Source organism: Lathamus discolor, unplaced genomic scaffold (genome assembly GCF_037157495.1).
Source record: "Lathamus discolor isolate bLatDis1 unplaced genomic scaffold, bLatDis1.hap1 Scaffold_280, whole genome shotgun sequence".
Lineage (NCBI taxonomy): Eukaryota > Metazoa > Chordata > Aves > Psittaciformes > Psittacidae > Lathamus > Lathamus discolor.
In genome coordinates this window covers 25,739-40,073 of record NW_027069309.1, presented here as the reverse complement: position 1 = coordinate 40,073, position 14,335 = coordinate 25,739, and the positions used below count along the sequence as shown (strand labels likewise).

At 65.0% G+C, this 14,335-nt stretch overlaps 3 protein-coding genes and 1 long non-coding RNA gene across 4 annotated transcripts; 2 read left to right on the top strand and 2 right to left on the bottom strand.

The window, feature by feature from the left end:
* The first annotated feature begins 647 nt into the window (after positions 1-647).
* LOC136006564 (uncharacterized) lies at positions 648-7,004 on the top strand. The gene is made up of 3 exons (XR_010609189.1): positions 648-1,050; positions 1,136-1,479; positions 6,893-7,004. It is a non-coding gene; the product is annotated as an uncharacterized LOC136006564 (long non-coding RNA).
* Positions 1,009-4,197, bottom strand: LAMTOR1 (late endosomal/lysosomal adaptor, MAPK and MTOR activator 1). The gene is made up of 5 exons (XM_065664581.1): positions 3,679-4,197; positions 2,998-3,143; positions 2,368-2,445; positions 2,111-2,237; positions 1,009-1,409 (listed from the first exon to the last, which is right to left on the bottom strand). The coding sequence occupies exons 1-5, from the start codon at positions 3,718-3,720 to the stop codon at positions 1,317-1,319; spliced, it is 486 nt and encodes a 161-aa protein (XP_065520653.1). The 5' UTR covers positions 3,721-4,197; the 3' UTR covers positions 1,009-1,316.
* A 105-nt stretch (positions 7,005-7,109) lies between the features above and the next one.
* Positions 7,110-11,928, top strand: LOC136006557 (transmembrane O-methyltransferase homolog). The gene is made up of 4 exons (XM_065664574.1): positions 7,110-8,076; positions 9,395-9,591; positions 10,781-11,172; positions 11,910-11,928. The coding sequence occupies exons 1-4, from the start codon at positions 7,551-7,553 to the stop codon at positions 11,926-11,928; spliced, it is 1,134 nt and encodes a 377-aa protein (XP_065520646.1). The 5' UTR covers positions 7,110-7,550.
* Positions 11,830-13,705, bottom strand: ANAPC15 (anaphase promoting complex subunit 15). The gene is made up of 4 exons (XM_065664578.1): positions 13,293-13,705; positions 12,353-12,412; positions 12,126-12,263; positions 11,830-12,029 (listed from the first exon to the last, which is right to left on the bottom strand). The coding sequence occupies exons 1-4, from the start codon at positions 13,410-13,412 to the stop codon at positions 11,982-11,984; spliced, it is 366 nt and encodes a 121-aa protein (XP_065520650.1). The 5' UTR covers positions 13,413-13,705; the 3' UTR covers positions 11,830-11,981.
* Between the last annotated feature and the right edge of the window lie 630 nt (positions 13,706-14,335).

Sequence of the window (14,335 nt, the reverse complement as noted above, 5' to 3'; positions counted from 1 at the left end):
CCGCGCCTCCCGCGAGCCCCGGGCCCGGCCACCCCCGTTAGGCCTCACCAGGGGCGGGCACCGGAGCTACGCGAGGCCCCGGCCGCGGCCTAGCACCGGAACCACCAGACCCTCACCCCCACCGCCGTGTGCCCGGTGCCCCTCCCCTCCCGTTGGCCCCGCCCCCTCCGCCGCCCCCCCCTCCCCCCGCTTCCTCCCGTACCGGCGCCGCCGCCGCCCGGTTCAAACAGCAGCGCCCACCCCTGCCGCCTCTTTATTGGCTGCGAGGCGTGTCACGTGGGGCAAGCCGGAACTACAGTTCCCAGCGTGCCGTTCAACTCTCGCGAGAGCGGCGGAAAGCCCCGGGAGCAGGTCGCCATGGCAACAATGGCGGCGACCAGGAGGGAGGCCTGGAGATGGCGGGGGGGGGGTATCCTGGCGGGACGTGAGGGGGGCACGGGGGTCCCGTGGGGCAAAGGGACCGGCGGAAGGGGGGGCTCGGCCATGGGGCACACGTGGGGCCTCCCATGGGGGTCTCGGGCCCACTCGGGGTGTGGGGATACACGAAGGATACTGGAGGCCATGGGGGGGTGGAGGCCATGGAGGGGGGGGTACGTGGCTGCAAGGGGGCACCCAGAGACCCACAGCGGGGCTGGGGCCGTGTGTGGGGCCCTGGATGTGTGTGTATGGGGCCATGCGGCAACCGGCGGACACCCAGAGAGGGGCTGGGGACGCGTGTGGGGCTCTGGGGGCAGTGGGTATGGGGCCCTTTACCAGGCAGGGGACACCCAGAGACCCACAGCGGGGCTGAGGGACCGGGGGGGGGGGGTCACACACAGACACCCTGGGGACAGAAGGGCCCGGCTCTGCCCCACACCAGATCCTGCCCCATGGCAGGGGATGCCACCACCCCCAGACCCGTTCTGACCCACAGGGGGGTCACATGGCGGGGTTCGGGGCTCGTCCCTGTGCCCCCCGCCCCGTGTGCCCCCCATTGATGCCGGAAGCAGCAGGAGCGGAGCAGGAGGCGGCCGTGCCTTGCGCGGGTTTATCGGCTGTGCCCAGGAACAGGTAAAAAACCCAAATCCGTGTAAAAACGGGGGGGGGGGGGGCAAAGGGGGGGTCACTGCCCCCTAACCCCCCCCCCCGAACGCAGCATTCCGGCAGCATTCCCTTTGTGGTGATCCCTGCGCCAGGCCAAGCACCCCCCAAACCCCCGGAGCAGCGCCGGGAATCCCGCTCTGGGGCCGGATCCCAGCGCGAGGAGGAAAAGACAACAAAAAAGGGGGAAATCCAACCCAAAAAGCCCCAAACCCGGCCCCGAGCAGCCGCGGGGCTCAGGGGATGCCGAACTGCACAACCAGCTCCTCCTTGGCGTCCACGCGGATCTGTGAGAGCGCGCTGAAGGCGTAGGCAGCTATCCGGGACACCTGCGGGACAGAGCCGTTATCCCGGGAAACACCGCGGGCAGCTCCTTTGGGTTAAAAAGGGGCCAAAAGGGTAAAAATGAGCTTTAAAGTCCCCTCATGGCAAACCAGGCCGGGATTCTGGAGCTGCTACCCCCCAGATCCTGTGCTCAGCTCTGGGCCCCTCGCTCCAAGAGAGACATTGAGGGGCTGGAGGGGTCCAGGGAAGGGAGTGGAGCTGGTGCAGGGCCTGGAGCCCAAGTGTGCTGGGGAACGGCTGAGGGACCTGGGGGGTTCAGGTGGAGAAGAGAAGGCTCAGGGGGGACCTGATGGCTCCCTACAAGTGCCTGCCAGGAGGATGGAGCCAGGAGGGGCTGGGCTCTGCTCCCAAGGAACAAGGGATGGGACAAGAGGAAGCGGCCTCAAGCTGCCCCAGGGCAGGTTTAGATGGAGCTGAGGAACAATTCCTGCCCCAGAGGGTGCTCAGGCATTGGAACAGGCTGCCCAGGGCAGGGCTGCAGGCACCGGCCCTGCAAGGGTTCACAGCCCGTGGAGACGAGGCCTCAGTGCCATGGGGCAGGGGTGGCCGTGGGGCAATGGCTGCACTGGGTGGCCCTGAAGCCCTTCCCCAGCCCCACTGATCCCACGGCTCCACGTCCCAAGCACGCGGCTCTGGGTGCTCAGGGGTGGCACCAGCCCCCCCCCGAGCCCCCCCAGCCCCTCACCTGCTGCAGGTCTGCGAAGGGGACGGGGTCGCTGGCCAGGACCTGGTGGGGTTGGTTGGTGAGAGACGGCAGCGCCGGCGCCTTCTTCCAGTGCGTGAGGCTGGAGCTGAGCATGGCCAGGCGAGTGCTGGGGGCACCGCGGTCAGCACCACCGGCACCCACAGCCCCCCAGGGGGATGGGGGCACCCCAGGGCTATGGGGAGCCCCCCAGGGCTATGGGGAGCACCCCAGGGCTATGGGGAGCCCCCAGGCCCCACCTGTACTGCCGCGCCCGGTCCATGTACTCGTGCTGCTCCATGCCCTGCGAGTCCGCAGCCGAGACGTCGATGATGTTGCTGGGGAGCAGCAGGGAGCAGGTCCCATCGTGGGCTCCAGGCTCCCCCCCTGGAGTGTCAAACCCCCCCCGCCATGGGTGCACCCCAAAATTGACATCTTGGGGATGGTTTGAGCTCCATGGGTGGGTGAGTCAAGAGCCCCTGTATGGGCTGCGGATGGTCCCCATGCATAGGGGGACACACAGCCCCCCATTGAACATCATGAGCAACCCTGAGTCCCTCTCATATGGGCTGGGGACAGCCCCCATGCCTATGGGGTACCCCCCCCATAGAGGACATAGACCCCCACAGACTCCCTCTGCACCCCCAACACCGATTCCATCACCCCCAATCACAACAAGGGGCTCCCAGCTCCTGCCCCCAGCACCAGCCTGCACCCTGGGGCTCCCTTTGGTGTCCCTACGGGGCACAAACCAGAGGGAAGGGACATTCTGGGGGGGGCACAGGAGTAGCTCCCCCTTCCCTTTGGCACCTCTGGGACCCACGGTGTGGGTGCCCCACGGCACCGGGTGCTGACGGCGCAGGGAGGGGGTGGTGACGGCAGGGGCTCACATGGCGGTCTTGGCGAGGATGGAGGAGAGCATGGCCTGCTCGTCCGTGCGCGCCGAGGGCAGGTTGTGGTAGCTCTGCTCAGCCCCATTCAGCACCTTGTTGGGGGGGCTGGGGGCCGGCTCCAGCAGCCGCTTCGTCTCCTCTTCCTGCGGGAATGGGGGGAGGTCGTGGATCATGGAAGGGGGTTGGGGTGAAGGGAGCTTGCCCCGGGCAGGGACCCCTTCCACTGGAGCAGCTTGCTCCAAGCCCCTGTGTCCAACCTGGCCTTGAGCACTGCCAGGGATGGGGCAGCCACAGCTTCTCTGGGCACCCTGTGCCAGCGCCTCAGCACCCTCCCAGGGAAGAGCTTCTGCCTAAGAGCTCAGCTCAGTCTCCCCTCGGGCAGGTTCAAGCCATTCCCCTTGGCCTGGCCCTACAGGCCCTTGTCCCAAGCCCCTCTCCAGGTTCCCTGCAGCCCCTTCAGGCACTGGAGCTGCTCTCAGGTCCCCCCTTCCCGCAGCACAGGGGCAGGATCCCCGCCCTGAGCCGCTGCTCCCGCTCCGGGGGTGCCCGCAGCGCACGGGGGGTTCCGGGCTCCAGCGCTCCCTGGAGCCGGCTCCTGCACCCCCGGCAGCGCAGGGGACAGCGGCCCCCGGGCCCCCCCATAGCCCCCGGGCCCCCCCGTGCCCCCCAAGCCCTCACCTGCTCCGAGGCCTCGCCCTCGCTGCTGTAGCAGCAGCCCATGGCGACCGCCGGCACCACCACCGGCTCCGGCAGGGGGCGCGCCGCTCAGCTCACGTGACAGCGCCGGACCGACACCCGCCTGGCCCCCGTGACACAACATTGGGTCACGTGGGGTACGGACACCCAATGGGAGCGCGGGGCCCTCCCATGCTCTTCCGTCCTCCTCCTCCTCTTCCGGCTCCCCGCCCCGCCCTGCGTACGGGCGCCGCTGGTCACGTGATCGTCTGCCAATCAGCGCGCCCTAAGGGAGGCAAAACAAGGCGCCGGAAGCGGCAGGATCCGCCAGGGGGCGCGGTCACGTGACGAGCAGCCAATCAGCGCGCTGGCAGTTGGGGGCAGGAGGAGCACCGCGCCGGCCCCGCCCTTGCACGGCCGCCGTCACGTGTCCGGTGCCGCGAGCGCGCGCGGGCCTGCATCACGTGACATTGAGGGGGTGGGGGAAGGGAAGGGGAGAGGAGTTGCGCTCCCGCGTGGGCCGTGTCACGTGGCACGGAACACGCGTGCGCGGTCACGAGTCTCCGCTTCCCCCAGTGCCACCATTGCCCCCCCATTACTCACCATTGACCCCATCAGGCCCCATTGACCCCCATTGCCCTCGCTGACCCCAATAACCCCATTGACCGCATTGACCACCACTGGCCCCCATTGGCCCCCCCATTGACCCCATTCGTCCCCATTGACCCCACTGACTCCCATTGACCCACATTGACACTATTGACCCCCATTGCCCTTATAGACCCTAGTGCCCCCATTGGCCCCCATTGACCCCATTAGTCCCCATTGACCCCCATTGACCACATTGACACCCATTACCCCATTGACCCCAATACCCCCATTGACCCTATTGACCACATTGACCCCACTGACTCCCATTGACCCACATTGACACTATTGACCCCCATTGCCCTTATAGACCCTAGTGCCCCCATTGGCCCCCATTGACCACATTGACACCCATTACCTCATTGACCCCAATACCCCCATTGACCACATTGACCCCCACTGACCCCATTAGTCCCCATTGACCCCATTAGTCCCCACTAATCCCATTGACTCCATTGACCCCCATTGCCCTTATTGACCCCAGTGCCTCCATTGACCCGCATTGACCCCATTAGTCCCCACTGATCCCATTGACTCCATTGACCCCCATTGCCCTTATTGACCCCAGTGCCTCCATTGACCCGCATTGACCCCATTAGTCCCCACTGATCCCATTGACTCCCATTCACCCCCATTGACACCATTGACCCCCATTGCCCCCCACTGCTTCCATTGACCCCAATGATCCCCATTGCCCCCCACTGACCTCATTGCCCCCACTGATATAAGGAAAGCCAGTGCCTGGAAAACACAGGGTTAAGATACCTCGACCTTCCCTTAGGTCTTGTGGGTCTGCGGGGTGATACAGGAACTTAACCGGGAGCTTAACCGGGAACTTAACCGGGAGCTTAACCGGGAACTTAACCGGGAGCTTAACCGGGAGCTTAACCGCCCTACCGACAAGAGGGAACTGGGTCCCAGCACCCACCTGGGGTGCCCTGGGTCCCAGCACCCACCTGGGGTGCCCTGGGTCCCAGCACCCATCTGGGGTGCCCCGGGTCACAGCACCCATCTGGGGGTGCCCTGGGTCCCAGCACCCATCTGGGGTGCCCTGGGTCCCAGCACCCTGCTGGGGTGCCCTGGGTCACAGCACCCGTCTGGGGTGCCCTGGGTCGCAGCACCCGTCTTGGGGTGCCCTGGGTGCCAGCACCCGTCTGGGGGTGCCCTGGGTCCCAGCACCCACCTGGGGTGCCCTGGGTCACAGCAGCCGTCTGGGGTGCCCTGGGTCACAGCACCCGTCTGGGGTGCCCCGGGTCACAGCACCCATCTGGGGTGCCCTGGGTCCCAGCACCCTTCTGGGGGTGCCCTGGGTCACAGCACCCGTCTGGGGTGCCCCGGGTCACAGCACCCATCTGGGGTGCCCTGGGTCCCAGCACCCTGCTGGGGTGCCCTGTTCCCGTCCACCCCTCCCACTCCCAGCCCCCCGAGGCAGAGCTCCCGAGCATCCCGAGCATCCCGGGCTGCCCCGTGCCTGCCCTGCCCGTTCCGAGGCCGCTTCCAGCTCGCCCGTGACCACCGGAGGGCAGCGCGCAAGCGCCGAGAGGGACCAGGCTGGGGGTCCCGAGCGCCTGGGCTAATTAGAATAGCCCCGCCTCTCTCTCGGACCCTCATGAATATTCATGTTTGTGTCTGACCGGTACCGGCCGCTGAGCCCCGCGGGGTGCGAGTCCGGAGGAGCGCTCCCCCGCGCCCTAAGAATCACCCCTGCTTTAGAGCCCCCCCGGGGCTGTGGAGCCTGACCCCGGGCTGCAGGGGGGTCCCTGAGCCCCCCCAAACCTGCACCCCCTAAACCTGCACATCCAAACCTGCACCCCCAAACCTGCACCCCCCAAACCTGCACATCCAAACCTGCACCCCCCAAACCTGCACCCCCAAACCTGCACATCCAAACCTGCACCCCCAAACCTGCACCCCTAAACCTGCACCCCCCAAACCTGCACATCCAAACCTGCAGCCCCCAACCTGCACCCCCCAAACCTGCACCCCCAAACCTGCACCCCCAAACCTGCACCCCCAAACCTGCACCCCCCCAACCTGCACATCCAAACCTGCACCCCCCCAACCTGCACATCCAAACCTGCGCCCCCAAACCTGCACCCCCCAAAACTGCACCCCCAAACTGGATCCTCCCAAACCCGCACCCCCAAACCCATCCCCAGCCCCCACCCCCTGATCCAGCCCCAACCCCCCCAGTCCCGGCCCCCCCCCAGCCCGGCCCCGCTCAGCGGTAACCGGAGCCGGGGCCGCGGCTCCATCAATTATTGAGAGAGCGGCGGCAGCGCCGGAGCCCAGCACGGAGAGATCCTGATCCCGGTCCTGGTCCTGATCCTGATCCCGGTCCTGATCCTGATCCCGATCCCGGTCCTGATCCCGGTCCTGATCCTGATCCCGATCCCGGTCCTGATCCCAGCTCCTGATCCCTGCTCCTCATCCTGGTCCTGATCCCAACAGCACCGAGTTCTCCTGATCCTGATCCCTACTCCTGCTCCCCATCCCAACAGCACTGAGTGCTCCCAATCCTTCTCCTGATCCCGATCCTGACCCCAGCTCCTGCTCCTGATCTCAACAGCCCGGAGAGATCCCGATCCTTGATCCCAGCTCCTTATCCCAGTGTCCAGAGAGCTCCTGCTCCCAGCATCCTGCCCCTTCCCTGCCTCCCGCTGCTCCTGCCCGCAGCCTGGGACCAGGTACGTGCCCCCCAGCCCCTTGCTGCTCCTGGGGACCCCCAAAGCTCCGGGTGCGGGTGCAGGGGCAGGATCTGGGGGGGGGGGGGGGAACAGGCTGGGGGGCACCGGTGGGGTGAGGAGGCTCTGCGGGGGTGCAGAGCACTGCAGCTCATGGCACAAATGCTGCCTGTGGGGCTGCCTGTGGGGCTGTGTGTGTCTATGGGGCTGTGCTTGTCTCCGGGGCTGTGTCTATGGGGCTGTGTGTGTCTATGGGGCTGTGTTTGCTATGGGGCTGTGTGTGTCTATGGGGCTGTGTTTGCTATGGGGCTGTGTGTCTCTGAGGCTGTGTCTATGGGGGTGTGTTTGCTATGCAGTTGTCCGTGTCTCGGGGGCTATGTGTGTCTATGGGGCTGTGTTTGCTGCGGGGCTGTGTGTGTCTCTGCGGCTGTCTGTGTCTATGGGGCCGTGTGTCTCTGGGGCTGTGTCTATGGGGGTGTGTGTTTGCTATGAGGCTGTGTGTGTCTATGGGGCTGTCCGTGTCCATGGGCCTGTGTGTTTGCTATGGGGCTGTCCATGTCTATGGGGCTGTGTTTGCTATGGGGCTGTCTGTGTCTACAGACATGTCCATGTCTATGGGTCTGTGTTTGCTATGGGGCTGTGTGTGTCTATGAGGTTGTGTTTGCCTATGGAGCTGTGTTTGCTACGGGGCTGTGTATGTCTCTGGGGCTGTCCGTGTCTCTGGGGCTGTGTGTTTGCTATGGGGCTGTGTTTGTTACGGTGCTCTCCATGTCTATGGGTCCATCCCTGTCTCTCCCCCCGCACAGCCCCATGGTGTCGGTGGCCATCGCGCTGGCATTTGTGCCGCTGGTGCTGGCGCTGGCGCTGCGCTCCCGGCACTACGCGGCGCTGGTGGCGCGGGTGGCACTGGGCTGGCTGCGGGACCGGCTCAGCTCCGCGCCGCGCGAGCACCGCGCCCTCCAGTACCTGCTGGCGCACGCGGTGCCCGGCGACCCCCGGCACGTGCTGCTCACCCTCGACCAGTGGAGCCGCCGCTGCGAGCACCTCAGCTGCGTGGGGCCCGACAAAGGTCAGCACCGGCGGCAACGGCGTGGGCACGGCACCGTTGGCATGGCCATGGCACCACTGACATGGTCACGGCATCATTAATATGGCCATAGCATCACTGACATGGCCACGGCACCATTGACATGGCCACGGCATCACTGACATGGTCACGGCATCATTAATATGGCCATAGCATCATTGACACAGCCATAGCATCACTGACATGGCCACGGCACCATTGACATGGCCACAGCATCATTAATATGGCCATAGCATCACTGACATGACCATGGCATCATTGACATGGCCACGGTACCATTGACATGGCCACAGCATCACTGACATGGCCATGGCATCATTGACATGGCCACAGCACCATTGACATGGCCATAGCATCATTGACATGGCCACGGCACCATTGACATGGCCACGGCATCACTGACATGGCCATGGCATCATTGACATGGCCACAGCACCATTGACATGGCCACAGCACCATTGGCATGGCCATGGCATCACTGACATGGCCACAGCATCACTGACACGGTCATGGCATCATTAATATGGCCATAGCATGATTGGCTTTGCCACGGCACCATTGACATGGCCATGGCATCGACATCATTATGGCATCATTGTTATGGCCACAGCACCATTGACATGGCCATGGCACCATTAGTACAGCCATAGCATCATTGACATGGCCATGGCACCATTAATATGGCCATAGCATCATTGACATGGCCACAGAACCATTAATATGGCCATGGCATCATTGGCGTGGCTACAGCATCATTGTTATGGCCATGGCACTGTTAGCATGGCTGAGACACTGTTGACATGGCCACAGTACCACTGGCATGGCCACGGCACTGTTGGTGTGATCCTGGCACCATCAACATGGCCATGGCACCACTGACATGGCTGTGACACCATTGGTGTGGCCACAGCATCACTTGCATGGTCGCGATGCTGTTGGCACAGCCACGGCACTGTTGACATGGCCTTGGTACCACTGACGCAGACATGGCACCATTGGTGTGGCCACGGCATCGTTGACACAGCCACGGTACCATTGGCGTGGCCACAGCATCACTGGCACAGCCCTGGCATCATCCTGGCCTTGGCACCATTGGCATGGCCACGGCACTGCCACCACAGCCCCACGCCAGGGCCACAGCCCCACAACCACCCCCCCACACCACACGGTGCCACTGGGAAGCCCTGTTCCTGCTGGCGACGGGGTCGGTGTCACCATCCCCTGTCCCCACCGACGCCGCTGGCCTCATCCTGCGCCCCCGTTGACGCCGGCGCCCGGCGCCCTGTCCCCGTTGCCGCAGGGCGCGTGGTGGAGCGGGTGCTGAGCGCGCGGAGCCCGCGGCGGGTGCTGGAGCTGGGCACATCCTGCGGGTACGGGGCCGTGCTGCTGGCGCGGGCGCTGCCGCCCGGAGCGCGGCTGCTGACGGTGGAGAGGGACCCGCGGCGAGCGGCCATGGCAGAGAAGGTCATCCGGCTGGCGGGGTTCGATGAGAGCACCGTGAGCAGTGGGGCGGGAATGGGGCGGGATGGGGATGGGAATGGGGATGGGGATGGGGATGGGAATGGGATGGGGATGGGATGGGAATGGGATGGGGATGGGAATGGGATGGGAATGGGATGGGGATGGGAATGGGATGGGGATGGGATGGGAATAGGATGGGGATGGGAATGGGATGGGATGGGAATAGGATGGGGATGGGAATGGGATGGGGATGGGATGGGAATGGGATGGGGATGGGAATGGGATGGGGATGGGATGGGAATGGGATGGGGATGGGATGGGGATGGGATGGGAATGGGATGGGGATGGGATGGGGATGGGATGGGGATGGGATGGGGATGGGATGGGGATGGGATGGGAACAGGCAGGAGCTCATCCGGCTGGCAGAGTTTGATGAGAGCACCGTGAGCACTGGGATGGGGTGGGAATGGGATGGGAACGGGAACAGGCAGGAGCTCATCCGGCTGGCGGGGTTCGATGAGAGCATCGTGATGGGAATGGGATGGGAATGGGGATAGGAATGGGATGTGAATGGGATGGGAACAGGCAGGAGGTCATCCAGCTGGTGGGGTTCAATGAGAGCACCGTGAGCACTGGGATGGGAATGAGGATTGGTAGGGGACAAGATGGGAATGCGCTAAGGAGGGAATGGGTATGGGAATGGGCAGGGGAAGGTCATTGCACTGGTGGGGCTCAATGAAAGGACTGTGAGACAGGGATGGGATGGGAATGGGCAGTGGAGGGCATGGGAATGGGGCAGGGAGGGGATGGGATGGGAATGGGAGTGGGGACGGGATGGGAATGGGCAGGAGAAAGGGGATAGGCAGGGCACAGGGTATGGAACGGGTAGGGGATGGTCAAGGAATGGGGAGCGAATGGGCAAGGGATGAGGAGGGAATGGACAGGGGATGGGATGGCACGGACAGGGAACAGGGATGGGACAAACAGGGAACAGGGAGGGAACGGGCAGGGAATGGACGGAGGATGGGGAGGGAATGGGCAGGGAATGGACAGAGGATGGGGAGGGAGGGAATGGGATGGGAACGGGGAGGAAACGGGCAGTGAATGGACAGAGGATGGGGAGGGAACGGGCAGGGAATGGACGGAGGATGGGGAGGGAACGGGATGGGGACGGGGACGGAGCCCCGTGGAGCGGGCAGGGGCAGGCGCAGCGCTCCCGGCGCAGGTGGAGCTGATCGTGGGCCCCTCGGAGGAGGTGATCCCGCAGCTGCGGGCCCGGCACGGCCTGGACGCGGCCGACTTCATCCTGATGGAGCACGGGAAGCGCTGCTACGAGCGGGACCTGCGGCTGCTGGAGCGGCACCGGCTGCTGGCGGCGGGGGCCACGGTGCTGGCGGACCACGTCCTGTTCCCGGGAGCGCCGCGCTTCCTGCGCTACGCCCGGGGCTGCGGCCGCTTCCGCTGCCGCCTGCACCGCGCCAGCCTCGAGTACTTCCACGGCATCCCCGACGGCATCGCCGAGCTGCGCTACACCGGCAGGCCCGCAGGCGGCAACGGCTCGGGAACCCAGCGCGAAGGGGGTAAGGACGTGGGGGGAAAGAACACACTGGGAATGGGGTGGGAAAGCACTGGGAATGGGGTGGGAACACACTGGGAATGGGGTGGGAAAGCACTGGGAATGGGGTGGGAACACACTGGGAATGGGGTGGGAGCATACTGGGAATGGGGTGGGAAAGCACTGGGAATGGGGTGGGAGCATACTGGGAATGGGGTGGGCACATGGACATGGTGGGAGCATACTGGGAATGGGGTGGGAACACACCAGGAATGGGGTGGGAGCATACTGGGAATGGGGTGGGAACACACTGGGAATGGGGTGGGAAAGCACTGGGAATGGGGTGAGAACACACTGGGAATGGGGTGGGAACGCGCTAGGAACATGGGGGAACACACTGGGAATGTGGTGGGCACATGACCATGGTGGGAGCATACTGGGAATGTGCTGGGAAAGCACTGGGAATGTGGTGGGCACATGGCCATGGTGGGAACACATTGGGAATGTGATGAGAACATGCTGGGAAGGGACTGGGATGGTGGTGGGAATGCGCTAGGAACATGGGGGAACACACTGGGAGTGTGATGGGAACATGCTGGGAAAGCACTGGGAATGTGGCAGGAACATGCACACGGTGGGAACATACTGGGAATGTGGTGGGCACATGATGGGAATGCACTGGGAATGTGGTGGCCGCTGGAGCCACGTCTGGGGGGTGGTTACTTAAAAAGAGAGTTTATTTGGGAATGGGAAGGAATGGCAGCGCCTCAGCCTGGCTTTGGCTCTCTGTGCCCCACAGAGCCCCCCCAGTGCTGTGAGGGGCACAGGGACCCCCCCAGCGCTGCTCCGGTTGGGAACGGCCTCGGCACCCTCAGATCATCCACTGGTCCTGGTCCTGCTCCGCACCCTCCATGTCCACCTGGGAAGCAGGAACGGGAAGGAGCGGGGGAGCCACAGCCTGGGGGTCTCAGCCCCACTCTTTGGGCTCTCAGCCCCACAGCCGAACCCCCCTCACCTCGTTGATCTCCCCGTCGTCAGGGGACTCGTTGTAGTCGTTCATCTCGTCCATGTCCTGCATGTCCTCGTCGTCCTCCGAGTCCTCCTCGCTGTCTTCATCGTCCTCGTCATCCTCCTCCTCCTCCTCGTCGTAGTGCTGCGGCGGGGGCAGACCCGGTCCCGGCCCCGCCTCCCGGCCCCCCCACTCCCGGCCCCATTCCCGGTGTTCCCAGCCCCGGCTCCCACCTCGGACGCCGGTTTCCCGATGGGTACCAAGGTGTTGTCCTTCTCGGCGATGCTCTGGAGCTGGGGGGGGGGGGGGTGAGCAGGGGGTGAGCACCCAAAGCGCCCCCACCCCAGGCAGGGTGGTTCCGGGGGGTGGGGGGCACTGGGGGCCCCATAAGAGTCCCTTGAGTCCCCCCCCCAGTACCCAAGTGCCCTCAATGTCCCCCAAGCGTCCCTTCAGCCCCCCCAGAGCCCCATAAGAGTCCCTTGGGTGCCCCCCCCCGTACCCAAGTGCCCCCAATGCCCCCCAAGCGTCCCTTGAGCCCCCCCAGGGCCCCATAAGAGTCCCTTGGGTGCCCCCCCCAGTACCCAAGTGCCCCCAATGTCCCCCAAGCGTCCCTTCAGCCCCCCCAGAGCCCCATAAGAGTCCCTTGGGTGCCCCCCCCCAGTATCCAAGTGCCCCCAATGCCCCCCAAGCGTCCCTTGAGCCCCCCCAGGGCCCCATAAGAGTCCTTGGGTGCCCCCCCCAGTACCCAAGTGCCCCCAATGTCCCCCAAGCGTCCCTTCAGCCCCCCCAGAGCCCCATAAGAGTCCCTTGGGTGCCCCCCCCCAGTATCCAAGTGCCCCCAATGCCCCCCAAGCGTCCCTTGAGCCCCCCCAGGGCCCCATAAGAGTCCTTGGGTGCCCCCCCCATAACCAAGTGCCCCCCAAGCATCCCTTGAGCCCCCCCCAGAGCCCTTTAAGAGTCCCCCACGTGCTCCCAGTGCCCCCCCCGGGGCTCCCCACGTGTCCCTTAGGGACCCCCCCCGGCGGGGCCGAGCTCAGCCCCAGCCCCCCCCGTTAATTAACCCCTAATTAACGCTGTAATTAACGCTCCCCCCCCCCCCCGCATTAAATCCCCCCCATTCACAGCCTTGAAGCCTCCTTCACCAAACCCGCGTGGTTTCACCCCCCCCCGCACCCAGGCCTGGTGCTGCTGCTCCTGCTGCTGCAGCTCCGTCTCGTCCACGCAGGGCCGGTCCAGGTTGAACCACAGGGACTCGGTGACGCGGGGCAGCAGCGACGGGAACAGCGTGGACATCGCGGGGGGGGGGGGGAACGGGAACGGGAACGGGAACGAACGGGAACAGCACCGGGAGCACCGGGAGCGGCCGCTGCCCACCCGGAAGTGCGGGTTCACGCACGGCGCATGCGCGGAGGGGAGGGGCGAGGCTGGTGAGGCCACGCCCACAAAGGGCGGGGCGGAGTCGGGGAGGTCATGATTGGGAGAGGCGCCCCCTGCCGGCTGGGTGTGGGAGTGCCCGGGACAGCAATGGGGCACCTGTGACCCCTATGGGGCACCTGTGACAGCAATGGAGCACCTCTGACCCCTATGGGGTACCTGTGACAGCAATGGGGCACCTGTGACCCCTATGGGGCACCTGCGACAGCAATGGGGCACCTGTGACCCCTATGGGGCATCTGTGACCCCTATGGGGCACCTGCGACAGCAATGGGGCACCTGTGACCCCTATGGGGTACCTGTGACAGCAATGGGGCACCTGCGACAGCAATGGGGCACCTGTGACAGCAATGGGGCACCTCCGACCCCTATGGGGTACCTGTGACAACAATAGGGCATCTGTGACAGCAATGGGGCACCTGTGACAGCAATGGGGCATCTGTGACCCCTATGGGGCACCTGTGACAGCAATGGGGCACCTGTGACCCCTATGGGGCATCTGGGACCCCTATAGGGTACCTGTGACCCCTATGGGGCACCTGTGACAGCAATGGGGCATCTGTGACAGCAATGGGGCACCTCTGACCCCTATGGGGTACCTGTGACAGCAATGGGGCATCTGTGACAGCAATGGGGTGCCTGGAACCGAGGGCAGGAGCTTCTGTGACCCCAATGGGGGCATCTGTGACCCATGGAGGGGCATTTGCGACCCCATAGGGTGGTACCCACCCCTCCCCGGCTCCCCTGTGCCCCCCCCTGGGGACACCTCTCCTACCCCCAGG